The sequence below is a fragment of the Pongo abelii genome, chromosome 21 (assembly GCF_028885655.2).
Source record: "Pongo abelii isolate AG06213 chromosome 21, NHGRI_mPonAbe1-v2.0_pri, whole genome shotgun sequence".
NCBI classification, from domain to species: Eukaryota; Metazoa; Chordata; class Mammalia; order Primates; family Hominidae; genus Pongo; species Pongo abelii.
The window spans coordinates 18,149,510-18,176,426 of NC_072006.2; the positions used below are offsets into that span (position 1 = coordinate 18,149,510).

The window sequence follows — 26,917 nt, forward strand, 5'->3', positions numbered from 1 at the left end:
AAATTAATTCCCTCCAGTAATTTCTCTCTCTAAACACACATACACACTCACACACACACAAACACACACACATACACCTACACCTCTTATTGGTTCTGTTTCTCTGGAAAACCCTAAAACCACTCCAAATTGGTATGCACATTTCATACGATCCCTATCAAAATCCAAGCTGGCTACTTTGCAGAGATTGACAAGCTGATCCTAATATTCGGATAAAAATGCAAGGGATCTGGAATAGCCAAAACAATTCTGAAAAAGAACAAAAAGCTGGAGGACTCACACTTACTGACTTCAAAACTTACTGCAAAGTTACAGAAATAAACAGTGTAATACTGGCATAAAGATGGATAAATAGATCAATGGAATAGAGAGCCCAGAAGTAAGCCCTCATATTTCATATGGTGAAATAATTTTCAATAAGGGTCTTAATACCATTCAATAGTTGAATAAAGTTGGACCCTTACCTCATACTATATACAAAAATTAACTCAAAATGGATAAAAGACCTAAACCTAACAGCCAAAACTATACAACTCTTAGAACAAAACAGAAAGGAAAAGCCTCATGATATCAGATTTAGTGACAATTTCTTCTATATAACAACAAAAGCCAGACAAAGAAAAAACAGACAAACTGGGCTTCAAAAATATTAAAGACTTCAGTGAATCAAAGGACATTAATAAGAGTCCAGAGACAACCCACAGAATGAGAGTAAATACTTGCAAATCACATATCTGATAGGGGATTAATATCCAGAATATGTAAAGAACACCTAAAACTCACCACCAAAAAACAAACAACCAAATTAAAATCCGGAGAAAGTACTGGAATAGACATTTCTCCAAAGATATACAAATGGCCAATAAGCAAATAAAAAGATGCTCAACATCACTAGTCATTAGGGAAATAACAATCAAAAACAGAATGAGACAACATTTCACACTCATTAGGTGACTATTATTTATAAAAAACAAAAACAAAAACAAAAACAAAAACAAACCAAAACAAATATTGGTGAGGATGTGGAGAAATTGGAACCCTGTGCATTGCTAGTAGGAAGGCATAATGGTGTAGCCACTGTGAAAACGTCTGGCAGTTCCTCAAAAAGTCAAACGTGGACTTACCACATGGCCCAGCAACTGCAATTCTATTCCCAGGTATGTAACTAAGAGAACTGAAAACATCGCCACAAAAACTTTAGCACAAATGTTCACAGCAGCATCACTGATAATAGCCCCAAAGTGGAAAAACCCCAAACATCCATAAATTGATAAATAAACCATGAGGTATTAGCCACGAAAAACAATGACATACTGACATTTGCTATGACATGGATGAACCCTGAAAACAATACACTAAGTGAAAGACGGCAGTCACAAAAGGCCACATGGTATGTGATTTCATATATATTCAAGGTTCAGAATAGACAAATCCATATAGACAGAGAGTAGATTGTGTCTTCCAGGGACTGGGAGGAGAGAATGGACTGCTGGGCTTCTTTTGGGGATGATGAAAATGTTCTGGAATTAAGTAGTGGTGATAGTTATACAACTTTGTGAATAGACTAAAAACCGGTGAACTGTACTCATTGCGTGATGTGTGGATTATATCTCAATAAAAAGAAAAATAAAAAGTTTAATTTAAAAAAATTATTCAGACAACTTCTCCCCAAGGAAACAACAGTATCCTCACCTGCTCATAGATCTCAATGGCTTTCTGGTACTGCTCAAGCTGGGCAGCATATGCTGCCACCTTCAGCAGACACTTGTTTGCTGAGCTGAAATCAAGAACCAAAGCAGAGTGAGTAACAAGCCAACGGAAAAATAAAAGATGTGCACTGGGCCTCAGTACATCTTCATTTGGTATAGTCAAATACACTCACAGAGTATAAAGAAGTATTTCTTTATCATACATAATAAAACCCATTAAATCATATTAAGAAAAGTAATACTTGCCTGTTGGATTCTTCTCCTTTGTAATAATCAGCAGATTGTTCATAATGTGCAATAGCCTGAAAACATACATATTTTTTTCACACACAATTTATTTGGAGAGCTGCATTTTAAAACTACATTTGCATAGGTATTTTTCCATAAATAAACTAGCAAACTTTTCACAACTCGGCCTACTTTCTTTAGGAAATACAAGAAAGCATGCACCTCTGGAAGCAGAATGCTTGCTGACCATCAAAATCTGTTTCCCCCTTCCCACATGGCATATGCCCAGCTACACCACTTCCTCAGCTTCCTCTATAGTGAGGGGCAGCTTATGACTAGCTCTCTCCAGTGGAATGTAAACAGACATGCTGGGGGCCACTCCCAGGCTTGGGCCATATATCTCACTTTGCATCCTCCTCCAGGCCTTCCACTTCCCATGAGCTAGGATGGCTATGGCCAAGTCCAGAGTGACACTGTAAGCTAGACACCAAAATGGCAGAACTGTCAGGCAGGTTCCTAAGTAACTACAAAGGACACAAGGTACCTCCAACCCCAGTGTCTCTACCACTGTCAAACCCTTAGCAGCCACACTGGATTGTTAAGAGAGATATGAAGCCCTAATTACACTTATTACTAATTATTAATTAGTGGGTGCACAGACTGCACCCACTAACATCTTAAGTGTCACCTAGAATAAGGTTGTTGCCGTCAATCTAAAATATATGGCACCAAGTGGAGAGCAAACAGAGATCACAGGCCAGAAAGCTAGAAGTCTTTGTCATGCTGTGGTGGAAGTTAGTGAAATCAAGCATGTGACAACTCAGAAAAAAGAACTGGTGTCGGCCAGGTGTGGTGGCTCATGCCTGTAATCCCAGCACTTTTGGAGGCTGAGGCAGGTGGAATACCTGAGGTGAGGAGTTCAGGACCAGCCTCGCCAACATGGTGAAACCCTGTCTCTACTAAAAAGAAACAAATATTAGCCGGGTGTGATGTGGGCACCAGTAATCCCAGCTACTTGGGAGGCTGAGACAGGAGAACTGCTTGAACCCAGGAGGCAGAGGTTGCAGTGAGCTGAGATCGTGCCATTGCACTCCAGCCTGGGCGACAAGAGTGAAACTCTGTCTCAAAAAAACAAACAAACAAAAAAATAGGTGTCTACCGGAGTCCAAAACTAAGCAAAATGGCTGAGAAGAGCCAGATGATAGTGTGTGCTGCTGTTTTTAGCACAGTTTTGTAAGAGCTGAACTCTGCAAAGAATCAGCTGGTTTGTAGACAGTGGTAGACAGCCTTAGAAATAAGGCTCTCATAAAATTGAAAAAACCTTCTATACCCCAAATAACAAGAGGTAAGTATGAGCAGTTATTTAAACCAGGGCTCTAGCCAAAGTTTTTCTCTAACAGGTCAGACAAGAAATATTTTAGGTTTTGTGCATCTTTGTTGCAACTACTCAGCTCTCTTGTGGTAGCATAAAAGAAGCCACAGACAAGATATAAATGAATAAGTGTGGTTGTGTTCCAATAAAACTATATTTATTAACAATGAAATTTCTAATTTCATATAATTTTTACATGTCGCAAAATGTTTTTTTCTCTCAAGGATTAAAAACTGTAAAAACCATTTTTAGCATGCAAACATACAGAAGCAGGTCGTGGGTTTGCAGGATACTTGAATGACAAAGGTTTTCCAGCAAATGCAAATGAGGGAGCTAGCAGTCTCTGAAAATCAGATTAAAGGTGCTTCCTTTCTGCCCAAGCCCATTAGTTAAGTAACTTCAAGGCAGCTCCTAGTGAGTTAGAAGAGAGCCGCAGGGACAAGAAAACAAATAAAACAAAACAGGCCATGGAACTATAGGCAGCTTTCATTTGTGATGCACTTTGTCTTCATTCACTTAGCATCTGTTACTGAGCACCCACTTCGTAAATAGTCATCATGCTAGGCTCAGGGCTGTGACGGTGAGCGGAACAATTATGGGCCCTGCCCTCACAGAGCCCACATTTTAGAGGGAGGAGATGTACCTTCATCAGGTAATCTCACATGTGTGTATATGACAGCTCTGACAGGTGTTCCAAAGAAATATTTTCTTCCAGACTATTTCTGTATGTGACTAAGTATTTGCAAAAAGAGAACCATAGTATACCTATTCTTTTATAGCTGCATTTTAAAATTCAGTATTCTGTGAAGGTCAGGCATGATGGTCCATGCCTGTAATCTCAGCATTTGGGAGGCCAAGATGGGAGGATTGCTTGAGTCCAGGAGTTTGAGACCAGCCTGGGCAACATGAAAAGATATCATTTGTATGAAAAATTAAAAAATTAGCCAGGCATGGTGGCACATGCCTGTAGTCTCAGCTACTCAGAAGGCTGAGGTGGGAGGGTCACTTGAGCCCAGGAGGTTGAGGCTACAGTGAGCTGTGTTCATGCCACTCCAACCTGTCCAGCCTGTGCAACAGAATGAGGCACATGCCACCATTCCTGGCTAGTTTTTTTTTTATATTTTTAGTAGAGATGGGGATTTCGCATATTGCCCAGGCTGGTCTTGAACTCCTGGGCGCAAGTGATCCTCCTGCCTTGGCCTCCCAAACTGGTAGGATTATAGGCATCAGCCACTGTACCTGGCCTTTTTTTTTCAAGAGAAAAAAAGAGTATGTCACATTTCATTTTATCTGCTCTCAAGTTTATGGAAACCCATGTGTTGGAGACCATGCCTGGGCAGCAGAAATGACACAGCACTGCAGGCTCCTGCCCCAGAGTGCCCTTCTGACTACTGTGAAAGAAGAAGCTGGAACAGGAGCCTCTGCTGGCAAAGATGCTCTGCGCACAGTGCTCATCCCCGCAAGACTCACTCAAACCTAAATAAAGATACTGTGGCCATCCCAGACACCCTGACCAAATAAACACCCCAGCCACACCAGACCCATCTCCCTCCTGTTCCATCATCAATTCCACACCAGGGAACAAAGGAGGTTCAGGTCCAGCTCCATCACCTTCCTCCAGGATCCACAGATAACCTTCCAAAGAGAAGGCTCACACCCACATGTCAATGCACAGGGTGGCCCTGACTTGATCAAGATTAGGGAGTATCCTCAGAAAAGTATGGCAATTATAAAAAAAGAAAGGTCAAATAATAAATTTATGTAACAAATATGAGCAAATTTTGTGCTGAATAACCAACAGGTGGAGGTCACACAGTCAAAAGAGTGAACATTAACAATGCCAGTCCAATTTCAGCAATGCCTAGCAGATCTTTCCCCAGACTAGGAAGACTCCATTTGGTATGGTGGAGGTAGGGGTAGCATTTGTTTATTTAGCAAATATTTAGACCCCACTAGGTCCCAGAGTTCTGGGCTCTTGGGACACATCAGCAAAGCAGAGACAAAACTCTCTGCTGAGACATGTGCCCATTCTGGCGGAGGGAGAGAGACAACCAATATGAGAATGATGAGGAAGCATATGAGAGGGCATGTTGTAAGGAGACATCTGCTCAGCAATACAAGAAGTTAAGTGAGGTGTGTGGGGATCTGCTATGTCTTCCTGGGGGGCTAAATTAACTAGGGGGATAAAATAGGCCTCATGGAAAAGGTAATAAATGAGCAAAAATGGAAGGGCATGGGGAAGTTAGCTACGTGGACTTGAAAGATGTGAGGAGTCAGCCAGGTGGACATCTAGGGAAGAGCTTTGCAGACAGAGGAAATGGTGGATACAAAGGTCCTGAGGCAGGAGCGCTCATCTGGCATGTGTGCAGAACAGCAAGGAGGCCAGGATGGCTGTGCAGGGTATGCAGGAGGAGAATAAGAGAAAAGAGGAGAGGCCAGGCCACACAGGTGCATGGGGAGTGTGGGGCTGGGAGGAAGCAATTCAGTGGAGCCATGAAGGCTCTGCACAGCTCCAGCTGTTCCTCTTAGTGAAAGGGGTCTAATGAAAGGCTGTGAGCAGTGGAGAAACAGAGTATGATGCAATGCTTAGAAGGCTCACTCTGGCTACTCTGTGGCATGGGGATGTGGGCTTGGCAAGGTAGGGGGAGCAAAAGCAGGGAGACCGGTTTGAAGGATCCTGCAGCGATCAAGTGGGAGCTGGAAGACAAGGTAGTGAGTTGTGCCAAGACTTGGGAGCAGGAAGGACACCACTCACAAAAATTGCTCACAGGTTGTAGAGAAAGAGAAAAGGCAAGGAAGCCTGTAGTTTAGGGGGGAACACTGGGTTGGGGACAGGGCATCTGAGAATCCAGTCCCAGACATGTTGGGTTAGAGATGACTGCTGGACAAAGTGGAGAGGTCAGCAGGCAGGTGGATACAGGAATCTAGCATTTGGAGAGAGGTCTGGGCTGCAGTCAGATTTGTGAGTCACTGGCACACAGATACTTAAAGCTGTGATGCTGACTGAGTGTACAGAGGTGACATCTTACACCTTCTTCACTGGGCCTTAGAGTACTAAGCAATACGGCTGAAGGTTATTTTGGCAATGCTAATGTTCTGACGTAAATCAGAGAGAGTAGAAACAACAGGTGAACTCTGTAAATCTTAACCAGCTCTCATGTCTTAGATGTCCACTCCAGGAAAACAGCCCATCTACTTAGCCAGCTAGACCCTGAAAGTCTCCAGGCAAGGCCATCTATGACCACTCTACACCTACGATCACTCTCAAACTGAGGAGAAGAGAGTTCTTTGAGTCAGCTTATCTGCCTGCTTCACATCTGAGGAAATGTGCCCACTGCTTACCTTCTCAATGTCTACAAGTTCAGTCTCATAGATCTCTGCAATAGTAATGTGGTGCTTGGCTGCAATTGTAAACCTTCCCTAGGGGAAAAAAGAAGAAACAATCACACACCCATTTTACCTATCTGAATGCCAGTTTGGGAACATAAAAAAGAAAGATAGAATTCTAAGCCATCTCAAGGCTCCACCCCACAGCCACTCAAGCAATGCAATGTCTTACCATGTCTGTGTAAATGTCGATGGCTGCATTTAAGCAGTTGATAGCCTCTGAAGCGTAGGCATTTAAGAAAAACAATGAAAAGTCCATTCAGTCAAAGAGGGTTCAGGTGTGGCTGTCTTCTTGGCTGTTATTAGAACGTTAATGAAGTATAATTTTGGAGTGGAGGGTGGGCAGGTTAGTGAGAAGCAAACAAAAATCATGCACAAGTCCAGATTCATCAGCATGGCTTTGTTCCCAGCAGCTACAGTATAATTTAGGGAACTGTAGCTGGAGTAACATTGGCTTAGTTACTCTTAACCTTAAAGTGAGGACTCCACCCAGGCAAAAGACTGTATTATAAAGAAAATAAAACCATAGAGGTTGTCACCAACACTGATAAATTATATCTGCTAAAATATGAATGCCAACATATTCCTCATTAATACCATGCATATATATTAATTTTGGAACATGGCACCACATCACAAGAACAATCACCTCAATAGATTCTACTCTCCATGCAGCCAAAAGCAAAAGCACTTTGAAATGCCTATTCAAACAACCCATAAGCAAAGTCAACATTCTGTATAATGTTCAAAGATGCTAAATTGTAGCATACTAACAAAATGAAGAAACAAATCTAATAAATAATAATGCTAATAAATTATACTAATTTTCTAAAAAAGTGAGCCAAAAAATTTTCCCTATCATAAAATGATGGTGTTTATAATGCTGGCATACAGTGACAGCTCCAAGTTTATTACGTTTGGTTTAAAGAAGCAGCAAAGTAGAAAGGCCTGACTACAAAATTAGAAAGGTAAGCAGATGAACAAAAATTGAAACAATTTCCCTCTAAACTACATAAAAAATGTGGATCCCTGTTACACCTTTTAAAATAGAGAATATAAAGAGAAAAATAATCTATCAATAATCCCACTCAAATCCATTGTTAGTACTCAAATGTACTTTTCCTTTGTGTTTATTAGACACATTTCTATGTGCACAAACTTTTTTCTCAAAATGATATTATACAACATTCAGTCTCATGTGCTTCTTCAATTGATATGTAAACATTTACCAGGTCACTGAAGATTCTCTGAAACCAGGGATTTTAATGCCTGCACCATATTCTAAAGTACTGATGCATTATAATTTTACCACTCTAACAGCTCATTTAACCTGTGTCCAGTTTGTCACTTTGGGAAATAAACTGTGATTAATCCTTATACCAAAGGTCTTGAAGATACCCTATTTCTTTATGACATATTTATTCTCAAAATTTGGGATCTGTGTGTTAAACAAAATGGACTGCTAAAAGAAAAAGGAAAAACAAAATTTCGGCTGTGCACGCATGCGGAAGGGAAGAAATTAATACTTTTAATTACACTCTTCTAACTAAAAAGAAATAATCTTTGCAAAATTTTACCACATTAAATATCCAATTGCATTCTTTCCTCAAAACAAATACTTTGAAAAACTTTTTAAAAAACCAAATGGATACTGTATGAATAAGACTTTTTAATGATTGAATATTACAATCTCCCATTAACTGGATCTGAAAACTCCTTAGGTATTTAGGAGTAAGGGAACATAAGAGTTTCCTTTTATGAACAATATACATTTTCACAAAATTAAGATATAAGAAGTCTTAGATAAAATTAAAGGTAATTTCCAAAAAATTCTCTAAAATGCAATATAAATGGAGTTTAATTAAATGATGCTATAAACTAAACAGCCAGTAAAAATTTAACATAATTTCGCCTCATAAAAGCCCCCAAATGATTAAAAAAGAAAAATCCCTAAGGTTATCAAAATTTCTCTATTATTCCAAAATACAAAAATTCCTTTTTACCAGGACTTGAAAGCACACCAACACTGACCTTAACGTTGAGGGAAGTACTGACTGGTTAGTTACACACAGAGATAGGCATGCTACATGCCTGGCTGTCTTACCTTGGGGATCTGCCTTTTTGTAAGCATTTCCAGCATCCACAAAGCTGGTAGCGGAGTCATGTTTGCTCTGAAGCTGCATGTGGAGCTTGGCTGCCTGACAAAATGCATTTCCTGCAGCTGAAGAAGACACTACAATTAAACACAGAGGAACAAGTCCCCCCCCAGAGCAGCCCATGCTCTAAGTACTGGACCTCCCTAGAAAAATTATATTCCACTGAAAAGAAGCATTCTAGTCAGAAGCAAAAATCCATGTGGTCCAGTGCACGTCGGGCAAATATAAAAATAACCAGAATCAAGTCAAACAGCGATGAAAGCTTCTCCACCTCAGCTCCAGCAGACTTTCCAAGTGTCCCTGGGCACTAAGCCACCATTCCCTGATCTGGCCATTCAATACCAATAGCCAAGTCTTGGGCTACTCAATTCAATTCCACTAACATATAATAAACACCAGCTAAGGGCTTCAAGCCACAAATGATTAAAGAAAGGTAAAACACTGAGAGCAAAGATATTTGCTCACTTTTCAATCTTAGTGTCTCCTACACTTAGCTGTCAGTGTGGAAGAAACTGCTAATGAAGGCTTCATGGATAAAGTAAGTTTCCTAAAGAGTGAAAATCAGACCCACAATTTTGAAATCCAAAAAAGTCTAAAAATCCAATTTTTTTTCTTTAGTTTATAGCAAAATCTGACTGAAATTTATATGAGGTTTAATTTATTTTACCACATTTAGTGTGAGAATTTACAAATTTCCCTGCAGAATTACTGACGGATCTGGTTGTGGGGTACTGCCCAGGTCTCCAACTGGGACACGGTACAACATATAAGGTACATGAACTAATCTTTTTCAGAAAAGGTGTTGGATCAGGGACCATGGATTCTGGAGTGCTGGAAAAGAAAGAGGGAAGGAATCGCTAGCAGAGGAGTCACAGGAACACAGAAGAAATGCTTGAAGGTAAGAAAGGGCTGGAAGTGGAGGCCAGTGACAAGCCTGCCCTGACTGGAGGAGGCCAGTGGAAATCAAGGCTGAAGCTGCATCAGGCCACTTCCCAGAGGGTTTAAACATCAACATGCGAAACTTCCTGAGTTCAGAGAAAGCAACGCGGCAGAGTGCCTCTAAAAAATGAGTCACATTGGGGAAGTCAGTACAGCAGAAACTGAGAGGAAAGAATCTGATCTACCAGGAAAAGCATGGTTAAGAGTATCACAAAGCCTTTAGGTTTCTAAAAAAATTATCATAAAGCAGTACTCACTGCTGGTATTAAACATTTGCTATGAATTTTTTTGTGAGAAAAAAATCCAATTCTTTTCTTTTTATCGAGACAGGGTCTCAATCTGTCACCCAGGCTGCAGTGCAGTGGCGTGATCACAGCTCACTGCAACCTCCACCTCCCAGGATCAAGAGATCCTCCTACCTCAGCCTCCTGAGTAGCTGCATGTGCCACCACACCTGGCTATTTTTTATTTTTAATTCTTAAAAAAAATTTTTTGGCTGGGTTTGGTGGCTCAAGCCTGTAATCCCAGCACTTTGGGAGGCCAAGGCGGGTGGATTACCTGAGGTCAGGAGTTCGAGACCAGCCTGGCCAACATGGCGAAACCCTGTCTCTACTAAAAATACAAAAAATTAGGTGGGCATGGTGGCAGGTGCCTATAATCCCAGCTACTTGGGAGGCTGAGGTAGGACAATTACTTGAATCTGGGAGGCGGAGGTTGCAGTAAGCTGAGATTGTGCCACTGTACTCCAGCCTGGGTGACAGAGCAAGACTCTGTCTCAAAAAAATTTTTGTTTTTTGTAGAGACAGGTTCTACGTTGCCCAGGCTGGTCTTGAACGTCTGGGCTCAAGCAATCCTCCAGCCTCGGCCTCCCAAAGTGCTGGGATTACAGATGATTATACCTGGCCATAAACATCCAATTCTGCTAAAGCTTCAGCTGCATCTCTTGTTCCAACTCCCCCTCCCCAGAGGAAATGCATAATTCTCACATAGGTTTCTGAACCTGAGGGCAAAGGGACAGTACAAGCTCTGGAGCCCACCTGCCCAGGTTCAATTCTTGCTCTGTACCACAGTTTTTGATGAAAAAGAGTACCCAGGCATCTTTGAAAAATATGTAACCACCAGCATGACATGGGTAGTGCTATGAACTGAATGGTAGTATCCCCTCAAAATTTGTATTACTGGAGCCTGATATCCAATTTGACAGTATTAAGAGGTGGGGCCTTTCGGGGAGTGATGAAGTCATGACAGCGCCACCCTCATAAATGGGATCAGTGCCCTTATAAAAGAGGTTGAAGAGAGCTGCCTTGCTCCTTCCACCACGTGAGGACATAGCAAGAAGGCGCCATCGTGGAAGCTGAGAACAGTCCTCACCAAACACGGGATCTGCTGGCACCTTGATCTTAAACTCCCCAGCCTTCAGAACTCTGAACAATACGTTCGTTTTCTTTATAAATTATACTAAGGTATTTTGTTATAGCAGCAGAAGAAACCAAGGCACTGAACAATCAGAGTACATGCCAGCCTCAGGGCTAGAGCTGGAACTGAAGAAGCCCTGCTGGCCCCTGGTGAATCATGAGAGGCTGGTGGGTATCCAGAAGGGGCAAAGGCCACTGCCAGGGCAGTGGCCAGGCACCTGGGATACTTGGGGCAGCACTTAACCATGAAGTGGCAACTCAGGAACATATCTGGCTAAGTGGAAGCTTTGATGGGCTCTGCCTCAGAAGAACGTAGTAATAGCTTGGACTTCGCAAGTAAAGTGCTTAGAAGGGCCTGACTCACATTACACACGGTGGCCACTTTCATTATTACATGCAAATCTAGCCTTAGATCGTATCTGTAGTTTGGCATATTGAAATGCCATCATTTTTTTTACAACCTACATCCTTGCTCTCCTGCTGGCATTTCATTTTTTATAACTTATCTATGTTTCCTGTCTCAGAATCAGTCATGGGCCACCCTTTTCTTGCTCAGTAATACCACAACACCCAGGCTCTTCTGGGCTGCCTCCATTTCTCCAGACAATAGTAAATGCTTTAATTTTACATTTTCACATTTCCACATTCCAAAACGAGTTGCTGGCTTACTTTTTCACTCTGACTATTCATTCCAATCACTGACAGCAAATGCTAGCTCGGTCTATCTAAACTTGGAAGTGTCGGGCCGGGCACAGTGGCTCATGCCTGTAATACCAGCACTTAGGGTGGATCACGAGGTCAGGAGTTCAAGACCAGCCTGGCCAACATGGAGAAACCCCATCTCTACTAAAAATACAAAATTATCTGGGCGTGGTGGTGCATGCCTGTAATCCCAGCTACTCCGGAGGCTGAGGCATGAGAATCGCTTAAACTCAGGAGGTGAAGGTTGCAGTGAGCCGAGATCGCGCCACTGCACTCTAGCCTGGACAACAGAGCAAGACTCCATTCTCGGAGGTGGAGGGGGAACTTGGAACTGTCTTTAAAGGATCATATATTAAACTAAATGGCCTCTGGGAAGCCACACAACTTAGGCTAAATTTCCTCACCTGCAAAACTGGTATAATACCTGTGAGGATGATCTCTCAAAAGCTGAGTAGCAAACAAATTAGCTTAGTCATTATGAAAGAACTTTTAAAACTATAAAGAGATGCAATGCTGTTATGATCATCACCAATGCAACATGGATAGAACTTCAAGGAGTCTAATATTCATCCACTCAACAAATATACTGAGCACCTATGACTTTGCAGGTAATAATCCAGGGCCTGGAGATATAGCAGAGATAAAACACACAAACATGGCCTTCCAAGGTTTACTTTCTAATGAGAATCACCATATAATAAAAACATGTAAATATAAATGAATAAAACATGATGTAATTTATTTTTGCTAGATGGTGATAACAGCGTTGGAGAAAAAAAAAAGTTTCCAGGAAGGACAAGATTGTTATTTTTAAAAGGGGTGGCCAGAGAAGACCTCACCAAGAAGATGACATGTGAAGAGGGAGCTGAAGGGACCCAGCAACATTCTGTTTGGGGGAAGAGTAGGGAGACAGAGGGAACAGTACATGCAAAGGCTCTGAAGTGGGAGCTGGGTGCACAAGGAAGGGGATAGTCTTTGAGGGCCACTACAGGGACGTCAGCTCTTATTTGGAATGATATGACCTTACTTAACTTGTGTTATGTTACTTCATTAACACATTTATGCCTAGTGTTCCTTTACTGGAACACTAAGCACGTGGGAGTTATTTATATCCTATCTTACTACTCAAGGTCATCGCCAAGGTCTGATTTCCAAAATTCAAAAAATTGCGACCTCAGACATAAATGGAAACAGACTGGAAAAGTGCAGCCATATGGCAATGTCAGGAGGCTAGAGCATCACCCCAGGCAACAGATGACGGGGGGTGCACATACAAAGCCTCCTTAGTTACATACATGATCAGTGGCCTCTCTAAAATGGGATTTCCAAAGGTTAGAATACCTGATCACCAGATACAATAAGTAATAAGTGGTCTCAGCCGGGCGCAGTGGTTCATGCCTATAATCCCAGCACTTTGGGAGGCTGAGGTGGGTGGATCGCCTGAGCTCAGGAGTTCCAGACCACCCTGGGCAACATGGTGAAACCCCGTCTCTACTAAAATACAAAAAATTAGCTGGGCATGGTGGCGCGTGCCTGTAGTCCCAGCTACGCGGGAGGCTGAGGCACAAGAATCGCTTGAGCCCCAGAGGCAGAGATTGCAGTGAGTCAAGATTGCACCACTGCACTCTAGCTTGGGCTACAGAGTGAGACTCTGTCTCAAATAAATAAATAAATAAACAAATAAAGTAAGTAAGAAAATAAATAAGTAAGTAAGTAAGTGGTCTCTTCAGGTAAGATCACTTTTTACTTATAAGACCTGAACAAAATAAAAGAAGGAATGTGAAACAAACTGTTTTCTCCTCCATTTTAAAAATACAATATAATTCAGGCATAAGTGTGTTTTGAAAAATAGCATATCTAAAGCCTTAGCTAAAACTAAACTTCTTATACAGATCTTTAAAGCCAGAAGAGACCTTTTAGATTCATCTAGCTCAAAAGCATTTTCTCCTTTGAAATGGTTTTAAAAGTGTCTGCCTTAAAACAGCTTGTAGAGGGCGAGTCCCACTTCCAATCCCACAGCAGCTGTGAGCCAGAGCACAACACCCACGTCCCCTGCTCTGGTCAACGGTGGTCTCCATTTTCACTACAGAAATATCCCATCACTAAGGCATGAAAGATCTCTTTTGCTGAAGGGAGAGGGATGAATTTCTCTCAAAGAGCCGTCCCATCTCAGACCAATGAAAATAATAATCCTGTGAATTTTGTTATGCCTGGTCTCACTGGGTAGAAAGCATTATTTTAAAAAATAACCATGAGTCTATTGAGGTTAATGTAAATCCATTTCCCCTCAAACCCCACTGTCATAGTTCTCAATGGAATCACAATCAGTTATTGCATAGCAGGAAATGGTCATTCTCAACCAATGTTCAGGTAAAGAAAACCAGGCATTTCTCTTTATCCCACTAGTTTTAATGACTTTTATTCCAACTTTCATTCCTTATGGCACTGTATTTATTTGAACATATTAGTAAGAAGCAAAGATTACCCTAATTCCAAGTAATTTTAACTATTTTTAGTTACCACATGCCTACTGTATTAAGAAGTTTACAGAAACTAAGACAGACACTGTCCCTGTGCTTGAACTTAAGCCAGGCTTTCCAGCTTCATTCACTTAGAGCACACCCCTTCAGTCTCCACATGTCAGTAGCAGCCACACCAGTTATTCAGCACTGACACCTGTCTCTGGGGCCAATAGTCTTGCTCTTCAAGGGGAAAACAGTCATTTCTTCCTTCAAAGTGATTTTAAACCATTTGCCTAAAAAACAAACAAAAACTTTGTACATACCACTCCAATTTTTAGCCATCTTGAACATATTTGCAGCTCTGGTATACATTTCACAAGCCTCTTCTATTCTTGTGTTTCCTCTGAGAAAAAGTTAAAAATTAGGTTACATTTTAACAACCATCCACATCTCTAATTCTCCCTCCCTCAAATGATAAACATTTAGTATATACTTGCTATGTGCCAGACAAGCATTACAGAATCTTAACCTCTATTTAAAGGAGATACTCTTACTATCCCTGTTTTCCAGATGAGGAAACTGGGGTGTTAACTGGTAAAGTAACTAGCCCGAGGTGACAAAGAAAGGATAGCTCAGAATTAAGACGCACACACAGGGCAGGGCATGATGGCTCATGCCTGTAATCCCAGAACTTTGGGGAGGCCAAGGCAGGCGGATCACCTGAGGTCAGGTGTTCGAGACCAGCCTGGCCAACATGGTGAAACCCCATCCCTACTAAAAATACAAAAATTAGCTGGGCATGGTGGCATGTGCCCGTAGTCCCAGCTACTCAGGAGGCTGAGGCAGGAGAATTGCTTGAACCTGGGAGGCGGAGGTTGCAGTGAGCTGAGATCGCACCATTGCACTCCAGCCTGGGCAACAAGAGCAAAACTATGTCTCAAAAAAAAAAAAAAAAAAAAAAAAAAAAAAGACTCAAACACAGATCTGGCTGACCCCAGAACCAGAGGTGTTACAAACTAAAGATGTTATTCTGATTACATCTTTAATCAGAGTCCTTCCCATCTATAAAAGCTGTAAGTTTTATATCACTCTGAGTAGTTAAAAGTACATTTTTCAAAGGAGATTAAATTTGGAAGGATAAAGACATCTTTACCCTGTTATCTCCCAAGAGTTCAGCACTATGTTTATTTAGAAGCCACATCTTATGAGAAAGTGGCACGACATTCTACAGCTGTATGATGTCAACTCTGGTAAGGGCTAGTCCCTCTCCAACCTGGAGGAGGCCTCAGGGTCCAGCCCAGTTTAGAAATGCATTTTGCAACACCCTGAGAAATGCATTTTACAATACCCTGAGAGAAGGGTACCTCCACTGTTGCTTGAACATAAACAGTTCTGCAAAGTTCTTCACCAAGCAGCTGATTCCACTGAGGGACAGCTTTAAGCTACTTGGAAAATTTCTTCTCACATAAAAGCCAAAATTATCCTCCGTAATCCTCCCAGAGTTAACTTTGCTTTTACTACGCTAAGGCCCCTCCATGAAAGATGTTTATCTATCTTATCTATTTATAATCATAAAATAACCAGTGGAAAACTGAGATGCAGTAGACTCTGTACAGTACACATAACAAGGAACTCAGTGGGGTATGGACATAAGGACTCAGAGACAGGAGAGGTCAAGGCTGACACTGGATGCTGGGCCTGGTATGAACACATGTACATGAAAGAGTGCACACACACGTGTTAGGAACTCCAATAAACTCCAAGCTCCAGCAGAGGAGCTTGCAGCTCCCCGTCAACACAAGTCCTAGTGCAGAGCAGAGGCTGCGCATACAGCAAGGCTCAGGTGTGACTCAGACCTTAGGCAATAACTACTAACAGTATGGCCCTGGACCAGTTCTTTAACTCCTTCACACCTCAGTTTTGGCATGTGTAAACTGAAGATAATATTATGTATACCTAGGAGTTATTATGAAGATCAAAAGAAATAATCCATATACAGCTGCCACTGCAGAGCTTCACCCAGAGTAGGTACTCAATCAGAATGGTTATCATATCTAGATCCATGTATGGAAGGCACAAAAACTTTTGGGAATATTACATTGTATGTCTCTTAAGGAACATGTATGTATCTAGAATAAATGCAAATCAAAACCACACATGTAATACCACGTGGCTCCTGCTAGGCTGGCTAGGATGGGCTACTGTCTGTCAAAAGACAGAAAATAACAAGAGTCAGGGAAGACGTGGAGAAACCTCATATACGACTGGGAGGAATATAAAAGGGTGCAGCCACTTTGGAAAATGTTACCATATAACCCACCAATTCCATTCCTAGGTAGTACACACCCAAGAGAAATGAAAACACATCCCGGAGGGGCGAGGAGGCTCATGCCTGTAATCCCAGCACTTTTGGAGGCCAAGGCTGGAGGATCACCTGAGGTCAGGAGTTCAAGACCAGCCTGGACAACATGGCAAAACCCCATCTCCACTAAAAGTACAAAAACAATTAGCCAGCGTGGTGGCACATGCCTGTAGTCCCAGCTACTTGAGGGACTGAGGTTGCAGTAATCCGAGATTGCACCACTGCACTCCAGCCCACCAGTCTGGGCAACAGAGCGAGACTTTGTCAAGAAGAAAAGAAAGAAAGAAAGAGAGAGAGAGAAAGAGAGAAAGAAAGAAAGAGAGAGAGAAAGAGAGAAAACGCATATCCACACAAAAACTTGTATGTAACTGTTCACAGCAGCATTAATCATAATAGCTAAAAAGTGGCCAGGCAGAGTGGCTCATGCCTGTAATCCCAGCGCTTTGGGAGGCCGAGGTGGGCGGATCACTTCAGGGCCAGGAGTTTAAGACCAGCCTGGCCAACTTGGTGAAACCCCCATCTCTAGTAAAAATACAAAAATTAGCTGGGCATGGTGGCGGGTGCCTGCAGTCCCAGCTACACGGGAGGCTGAGGCAGGAGAATCACTTGAACCTGGGAGGCGGAGGTTGCAGTGAGCCGAGATAGTGTCACTGCACTTCAGCCTGGGTGACAGAGCGACTCCGTCTCAAAACAAAAAAAAAGCTAAAGAGTAGAAACAACCCAAAAGTCCATCAACCGATTAACAGATAAATAAAATGTGGTATACACATACAATGGAATATTAATGCGCAATAAAAAGAAATGAAGTACCAGTACCTACTACACCATGGTTGAGCAGTCACAATGAGATTCCATTTATATGACAGGTCTACAGTAGGCAAATTTTTAGAGACAGAAAACAGGTTAGTGGTTGGTAGTAATATGGTTTGAATGTTTTTGTCCCCTCCAAAACTAACTTAAAATTTAATCCCCAATGCAACAGTGTTGGGAGGTAGGGCCTACTGGGAGGTGTTTAGGTCATGAGCCCTCTGCTCTCATGAATTTATTAAGGCCACTAATAAAAGAGCTTGTGAAAGGGAGGTTCCATTTTCTCTGGTTCTCTCTTCTACCATCTGAAGACAAAGCAAGAAGGCCCTCACCAGATACCAGATGCTGGTGCCTTGATCTTAGACTTTCCAGCCCCCAAAACTGTGAGAAATACATTTCTGTTCTTATAAATTACCCAGGCCAAGGTTACTGTGTTACAGCAGCGCAAAGCAGGCAAAGACATCTAGAGGTGGGAGTGTTGGGGAAAAACAGGGAGGTGAGGGAAAATGACAGCTAAATGGTACAGGGTTTCTTTCTGGGGTGATGAAGATGTTCTAAAACTGCTGTGGTTGCATAGCCCTGTGAATAGGCTAAAAACCTCTGAATTGTACATTTTAAATCAGTGAATTGTATGGTATGTGTATTAAATCTCAATAAAACCTCCTCCCCAACACACACACAAAAAATCAAAAAACAAACAAAAACCTTTGGGGACTATGTTACCCAGTGAAAGACAGAATGGCAACAAGCCATACCAAAAATGAAGTGTCAGAATAAGCTACAGCTTTCTCTCACACCTTCATGTCCCTTTCCCTCCACTTCAAATCTACATATTAAAAAAAAGAAAAGAAAAACAGCTAATAAGTTTCCCAAATGGAAAATTCCTGACATGAAAACGTTCTCAACCGTAGCCATACCTCCCTTGGCGTAAAGTCTTGCTACTTTCTTGGGTCTTGTTTTTCTAAAGAGTACTGGGAATCTTGAACTGTAATTATAGTTCAATCATTCTTATTAAAGGTTTCTAAATAAAACTAGCTTAATTAAAATGTACTTTATCCACTTATTTTCAGAGACAGGATACAGCTAGAATTAACAGAGTTCCTACATTATTCTAGGTTTTATGCTAGATATTTCCATATATGTTATGTCATTTTCATTATTACAACCATGAAAGACACTATCTCCATTTTACTGAAGAGAAAATGGTATCTAGAGGTCAATGGCTTATCCAAGACTACCCAGCCAAGGTCAGTAGTGTACCTGACACTTGACTTCAAGTTCAGTGATCTTTGAACTTTGCTAAACCATGAGATCCTCATGTCTCCTGAAACAGAATCGCCAGAGGTAGCCTCACTTTAAAAACCCATTTGTCATAAACCGACCATAACTTTAAAACTTCCTGAAAAAAGGTACTTTTGAAATTACGCCGGATGCTTATTTTGTTTTATGTGAAAGTTAATTTTTTGTAAATTTTATGGACATGTATTCAGAATTTGCATTCAAAGTAACAACTGTTATCCAGAGGTCTCACAGTGAGGCAGAAGATCCTTGGAAAAAATATTCTGTGAGGAATCCGTATTACGCAGCGACATAAGTTAAATACATGGCACTCAATTGACATTAAGAAGCTAAACTGAGCTAAATTAACTTTTTTTTGTGTGTTACAGGAATCTGACTTGGAAGAAGAAAACATTTTCCCCACTGTGAAAGAAAACACTGCCCAGCTAGCACAAAAACCACTGCCACTTGGCTGGCCCAGCTGAACCACCCCTGCATTCCAGAGGCAAGGCAGACTCTCTTCTTCTTGACCATACTTATTCAGGAAATATTTACTGAGATCCATAAGTGCCAGAAAACACTAAGGAAATAAACTTCTTGCCCACAAGGAGGTCACAACACTGAGGAAAGAATATCAAGCTTCACGGCTAGAAGGGTCTGAGAAAAAGCCTATCAATTCCCCATGTTCCCCTGAGGAAACATTGTCAAAGCCACAAATGTCCCACCAGGAGCCAGTGAACAGCAGAGCTGTGAAAACCAATTCATCTTCAAATAATCTAAAATCTTGATTTCCCCCATCCTGAATAATAACTATTTCAGAGCATCGTAAAACTATGACAACTATAGGCCGTACTATTTTAAAGCTGTGGGTGGGAGGAAGGAGACATCGTAGAATTGTGAGAACTAATGACACACACATCATGAGATGTACCTCAAAGAAAAAGGCTGACAACTCCTGAGATAGAAATTAAGTTGCCTCTAAAATCACAAGATATTAGAGTAGAAATACCACAAAAAGTGACAGTGACAGTACTATGAAGATAAGCACGTAGAACCAGAGGCAAAATTCAGCTCTAACATCAAGATGCCATGAAGGGATGTGTCAAGCCACCCCAAAAGACTGAAAAGGGACTTGCCCAGTGTGGGGATCCTGGGGGATCCCCACAAAGCATGGTACCTCCTTCTTATTATTTACCAGCTGTATCTCCTTAGCCACTAGACTGATGCTCTGGGGAAGAGGAAGCAGCACAGGGCCTGGCACACAGACCACAATAACAAGGCTGACTGCTTAGTGTCTGGATGGAACAAACTGTCCACATTAATTTTTTAAGGTTTCCCATGTATGCCTCAAAATAATAAGCAAATGTAGAAAGAATCCAGAAGAGAGGAAAATTCAAAATCTGTCTGAAAGTGCCTCTGCTATATAGAACTACTCTGTGATATTATAGGCTCTACAAACAATTTATTTCCACCTGATGCTTCACTTCTGGAATCTCCACAGATTCTAAAAACTTGGGGCTTTCCTAGGTAAACTTAACCCTTCCAAGATTACTTTATTCCAGGGCTTAATATATTTTAAAACAGTACAAATCTTTTATGTGATGCAAAAGTAGAGATTTCTTCAGTGGGGGAGATGCAGAGGCCCCAGGAGGACACAAAACAACTGGAAGAGATATTTTTACATGTCCTCAACACAAAGAAATGATAAATGCATGAGGTGATGAGTATGCTAACTATCCTGATTTGATCATTATACAACACAGACATATATCAAAAAATCAAATTGTACCCCATCAATATATGCAATACAATGTGTCAATTAAAAACTATTTTTTTAAAAAAGGTAGGAGGGAGATACTCTCCAGAATGCTAATTTGAATTCTTACATCAAAAGGCAGCATTTAAATGTTTCACTGTTCTTTTATAAATCGGTAATGCAGAAGCCCAAGGTATGGTGGAAAGGCCCAGGGCATGGGATTGAGTCAGACCACCTACAAATGAACACTGTCATTTATTTACCAGCCTCCAGCTCCCTGGAGCAGCCAGGCCTGTCTTGGCCTTGGAGAGAAAGAAAAATTCCACCAAGCCAGCTAGCACTGTATCAGTAAGGGGAGCGCTGTCTCAGTGGCCTTGAACTTTTGGAATCAATTTTCTAAGAACTTTTCACTTTACTTCTGCTTAATTAAGGACAAAAATCATAGATTCTCAAACAGAGAAAATAATCAGAGACATTTAAGGACTGTGACGAAAATATTTGTGTTTAAGCACAATTTCCTGAAATAAAGCTTATGAGAACAAGTATAATAAAGAAAGCTAGTTAGACTTTATTTTGACAATAGTTTTCTAATGCCTCAACTTTATATGGGGAGTAGTCATCTTTATAGAGAAGAAATAGGTATAGACTGGACCTATTTATAAAACAAAACAAAGATATTTAAATACTTAAGAAAGATAATGGTAACTGCTAGATTAATTCAGAAATGGCTGTTACACACAACCTGATTGACCAAGAACAGTTTTTAAATTGAATTTCAGTCTTTATAAAAATTTAAGCTGAATTTCAGTCTTCAGAAAATACTGATGAGACATGTGATTCCCAAAAAATCATGGTGGCTGCTTACAGATAAATATATCCACACATCCTCCAAAAACCTTACAGATCAACAAAAAGCAAACACAACCACCCATAATCCGTGCCTACAGCAAAAGGAGGCAGTATTCAGCAAGCCTCCATTAAATATAATTGAGGAAATAAAAAATCCAAAACTACCAGAGCTAGCAACACTGCCTCTGCTGCCAGTCAGAGGGGCGTCTGTGGACAGGAGAGGGGAGTTTAACCTGGCAATCACTGTCCAGGGAAGAACTCTCAGCAAGGAAGTGCCCTACCAGGGTGGGCAAACACCCCAGACCAGGTGGAAGACCTGGCAGGTTAGAGCACTGCAGTTGGGAACTGAATAGAGGGGCTTTGCCACAGGCGGCAGTTTCCAGAAGACACTGCCTCTGGGAGAAGGCAACTTAGAAGGTGGGGGCAGCTCTATGGAGGCTTGGCAGTGAAAGTAAAGAAGGCAAGTGATGGAAATACATTCTTGAAACAAAAGAGTATCACAGAATTAGAAGTCACACAAACCTACCCCTCCACAGCACCATTCATTAAAGAAACCACACTTAACTGTACCTACACGAGGCAGCATTTAAACTAAGAAACCCATGAAGTCAAACCCCTCATCTCCTGTCACAGAAACACATGCTATTGTGTGTCCAAGAAACTCTGTGACTGTCTACACTAAACAGAAAGGAGAAACAGCATCCATATGAAGCTACTATATAAGAAAGAAGATCCTAACTGGATTAATGCAGGAATAGAAAACCAAATACCACATGTTTTCACTTATAAGTGGTAGCTAAACACTGGATACCCATGGGCATCAAAATGGCAATAGTAGACACTAAAGACTCTAGAGGGGTATGGGGAGAGAAACAGTTGAAAAACTATTGGGTACTATGCTCAGTATCTGGGTGACAGGATCATTTGTACCCTAAACCTCAATATCACACAATATACCCAGTTAACAAACCTGCATATGTACCCCCTGAATCTAAAATAAAAGTTGTAAAAAAACAATAAACATTAAAATAAAAATGAGTCATACCAAAAAAGCCCCAAAACAAAAAAGAAACAAGAATTAAAATACGTTCCCTAAAACAATCACAAGGCACAGGAAAACAATTCCATATGACTGAAATATTATTAAACAGATATGAAAGTATATCATAAGGTAGAAATTTAAAAATTCATCATGGAAATACACAAAAAAATAAGATGATGAACTCTTGTTTCAAATTCTAGAAGGATAGAAATAAAAAGACAAAATGATCTCGGAAATAAAATCTCTGTTATAACATACCTAAGGGGAAAGCAGATTCTACTGACAATAAGGAAAACTATGAAAACAGCCAAGAGAACAAAAATGAAGAGAAAAGGATCTAAGTAAAAGTAATACAGGATGGGCAAAGAGCCAACATCCATGTAATTAGAGTCCCTGAAGAAGGGAAGAAAAAAACCCATTTTCACAATCTGAGAAAATTTTCTGGAAACAAAAGGCATGAATCTAAATACTGAACAGGCCTACACGTACTTGGAAAACTGACCCAGAATAGTCTACTGTGAAACATATCCTAGTAAGATGACTAGATTTTATAAATGAAGAACATTTCTGGTCTTCCACATAAAAACGCAAAGTTACTTATAAAACTAAGAAAATCAGGCTAAGACTTCAACAGCAATATACAGAGCAAAACAACAGTGGAACAATGCTTTACTGGAAACTCAAGGGGGAAAAAAGTGTAAGCCAAGGATTATACAACCAGGCCATCCATCACGCACCCCCCAGTGTAAGCCAGGACCCAAGGGATAACTAAGAGATGACTAGGAAACATAGCTGAAATGACTGGTAGTGTCACTGCATATGTTGTATTGTAGATCTAAGACAAAATTTAAGGACAAGGGTAGAAAAATAATAGGGAAACACTTCTGTGTCTGACAAAGTACAAACAGCTTAAAAAAAAAAACAGGCATATTAGAGAACAAGAGATGTAGAACATGCTCACTGAGAAGCACATAGGTAACAGGAGTTTTCTGGAGTGAACAAAATAATAGGCGCCTAAGTAAGGAAAAGGAGCTAAGGATATTTAAAAACATTTATAGCATAAAGGTAACCAGTAGAACAAAATTACAAACCTTCCTAAATAAAAAGAGAGACGACATGAAGACAAATAGCAATGAAAATATAATATACAGTAAATAGAGTAGTATGACAGTTAAGAACCAATCATATACTTGTCATTTTCAGATCTGCTCAAAAAACAAAACCCAACTTTGTGCTCAATACAAGAAACACAACTAAAATACCTATTCCGAAAGGCTTAAAATAAAGAGATGGTCAAAAGTATACCAAACAAATCAAGCAGCTCTTGTTAGAGCTGTCATAACAGCAAATAACCCTGACATCTCCCAAAGGCTTCTCTCAGTCACTTGACTTGTTTACTGCAGACTGGCTGTGACTGCTGGCTCTTTCTCCGAGTGTCATCATTCTCTACTCTGGAATGTAGCATTTATCCAGTATATATACTCTTCTTAATTTCTTACAGGAGGGTAAAAGTCATGGCAGAAGTGCCTTCCACTCATACTTCATCAGTCAAAGTCAGTCACATGGCCACAAGTGGCAGCAGAGGGCACAAGGTAACAGACAGCATGTATGATCCTCTTACATAATACAGTCCTAAGGAATGCAAACACAAGCAATAAGAAAACAGAGATTGCTACCCTGCAATGAGACAAAGTAGAATTTGGGCTCAAAGGCCTTAAATGAAATAAAGAAGTTCACTTCATAATGCTAAAAATATAATTCATAATAATATTAGCTGTGAAAATCTATGTGCCAAAAACACAGTAGCCCCCTTTATAAAGCAGAAGTTGCAAACGTAAAAAAAGACAGAAATACACTTATAAGAAAGCAGATATTAATATGCCCCTCTAAGTCCAAAACAGATCAAGTGAACAGAAAACACAGACATGAAAGACAGAGACAATATAATCAATAACTAGACAAGAGGGATCTCTATCAAAATTTGATAAGAAAATATCCACCTTCTAAAGTATACATGGGAGCTTACAATCCCAGCACTTTGGGAGGCCAAGGCAATTGGATCGTTTGAGGTCAGGAGTTTGAGACCAGCCTGGCCAACACGGTGAAACCCTGTCTCTACCAAATATACAAAAATTAGCCAGGTGTGGTGGCGCATGCCTGTATTCCTAGCTACTGGGGAGGCTGAGGCAGGAGAATCGCTTGAACCTGGGAGGCGGAGGTTGCAGTGAGCCGCACCACTGTACTCCAGCCTGGGTGACAGAGTGAGACTCTGTCGCCAAAAAAATAAAGTGTACATGGGGGCTGGGTGCAGGTGGCTCATGCCTATGATCCCAGCAGTCTTTGGGAGGCCAAAGCAGGGGGATTGCTTAGGCCAGGAGTTCAAGACCATCTTGGGAAATACAGCAAGACTCCGTGTCTAAAAAAAAATTTTTAAATAAAGTGTACCTGGACCATTCATGAACACCAACAATATATTAAGTGGCAAAGAAAATCTCAGTAAGCTCTCTGATCATAATGAAAAAAAAAAAAAGTTTAAGTAATAATATACAAAGAAAGGCCATTCTTTCTACCTGGAATGAAACCTTTAAAATAAAAACATCTTGGAACAAAGGGGAAACAAACTAAGATAAAAACATTATGTAACAGGATCTATAAAACACAACTGAAGCAGTTTTAAGAGAAAAAATGTATAGCCATGAATATTTTAATCCATACAAATAAAGTAATGAAAACAGTGAATAAACACCTCCCTAGAAAAATGAACCAGAGGGAAAAACAAAAGAAGCCAAAGAAAGCAATAAAGATAAAAGTATAAGTCAGTAAGACAGAAAACACAAAACCAGTAGAACAAATCAATCAAAATATTGGTTGTTTAGAGAAAAAGAATCAAAAGAATCAAGGAAAAAGGGGGAAAAACACAAATACAAAAATAAAGTGACAGAAGAAAATTACTAAAACAGAACATTTTTAAAAGCCAGAAAAGACTACTATGCACAATGCAAATGCATTTTTTAAAACTTAGATAAAATGAATTATTTCCTAGGAAAACATAATTTACCAAAATTGACCTCAGTAGAACTAGAAAATTTAAACATTACAAACTCCAGAGACAAAAACACGAAAGTTATCAAAGAAATACCCATCAAAAGCCCCAATGGTTTCACTGTGGTGTATTCTTAAACCTTCAAAGACCAGAGTCCAAAAAAAAAAAAAAGAAAAACATCCAAATTATTTTTAGGAGGCACCTGTAACAGCAATACTTCAAGCTAATAAAGTAAAGCCATATACAAATGAATTGTAGATAAAACAATCCTAAATCATGTATGTAAAAATAGAATCTAGGCCAGGCACAGTGGCTCACACCTGTAATCCCAGCCCTGTGGGAGACCAACCAGGCAGATCATTTGAGCCCAGGAGTTTGAAACCAGCCTAGCCAATATGGTGAAACCCCATATCTAATAAAAATACAAAAATTAGCTGGGCATGGTGGCCTGTGCCTGTAATCCCAGCTGCTGAGGAGGCTGAGGTGGGAGGATCACTTAAGCCTGGGAGGTGGAGGTTGCAGTGAGTAATGAGCATATCACCGCACTGCAGCCTGGGCGACAAAGTGAGACCCTGTCGCAAAAAAATAAACAAATAAATAAAAATAAAAATGGAATCTACATTTAAAAATATATTATAATCCTGAGAAGTTTACTCCAGGAGTGCGAGTACAGTACAATACGAGGCCTCATATTTACTAATTAACATATAATAACTCTAAGGAGAAAAATGTTCATCTCCACAGATATTCAAAAAGGCCTTCAAAATACAACACTAATCCCTAATGAATACACGGACTAAAACTGGAATTGACAGACAAGTCCTCACCATGAAAAAATATACCTTAATTCAAGAAAGTACTGACTTATTAGATTTTGTTATTACTTATAAGTTCCACTTAAATACAGAAATAGTTAACATTCTGAAACTCTACTTCCAAGTTTCCTTACTGTGAACTTTATTAGTCACTGAAAATTCTTTGAAGGTACAAAAGCTTTACTGATTTTATCATCCAATCAAATAAACACAATGTGAAAATCTAAGAAGAGTATATGAAGTCTGTAACTAGGGTGATTCTGTGTCCTCATTGCATAGATATGCTTGACTTGTACCCATTTTCTTAGTATCTCAAAAATATCACAATTTGGACAATATATTCTCTTTGACTCCATAACTCATAAAAATAGAAAAATATATTAAAAAATTTTTAAGTATAATATTTTAATTAGCTTAATTATTCAGCATTCATTCATATGATGAATTAAGATTTAAATAAGCTGTTTATATATAAAAGGTAAGATTGAGACATAACTAAGTAAAATGAGGAAGTAAAGGGGAAAATGTAAGACCATGTAAGTTATAATAAACTCTTCATCATTTTTAGCAAAATCAATAGATACTGTCTAAAAAT

The 26,917-nt window shown here is 40.3% G+C and overlaps 1 protein-coding gene across 3 annotated transcripts in view; it reads right to left on the reverse strand.

Annotated features, from left to right (window-relative positions):
- NAPB (NSF attachment protein beta) overlaps positions 1 to 26,917 on the reverse strand; it is a 46,934-nt gene that overhangs the window by 13,682 nt on the left and 6,335 nt on the right. Inside the window, exons 2-8 of one of the 3 annotated variants that reach the window (XM_054541396.2) lie at positions 17,549 to 17,600; positions 14,694 to 14,773; positions 8,801 to 8,917; positions 6,869 to 6,915; positions 6,652 to 6,729; positions 1,956 to 2,011; positions 1,693 to 1,777 (exon numbers count right to left, since the gene is read on the reverse strand). In XM_054541396.2, the coding sequence (XP_054397371.1) occupies positions 1,693 to 1,777; positions 1,956 to 2,011; positions 6,652 to 6,729; positions 6,869 to 6,915; positions 8,801 to 8,917; positions 14,694 to 14,742 (432 nt within the window). In that variant the 5' untranslated portion in view covers positions 14,743 to 14,773; positions 17,549 to 17,600. 3 annotated transcript variants of the gene reach the window in all.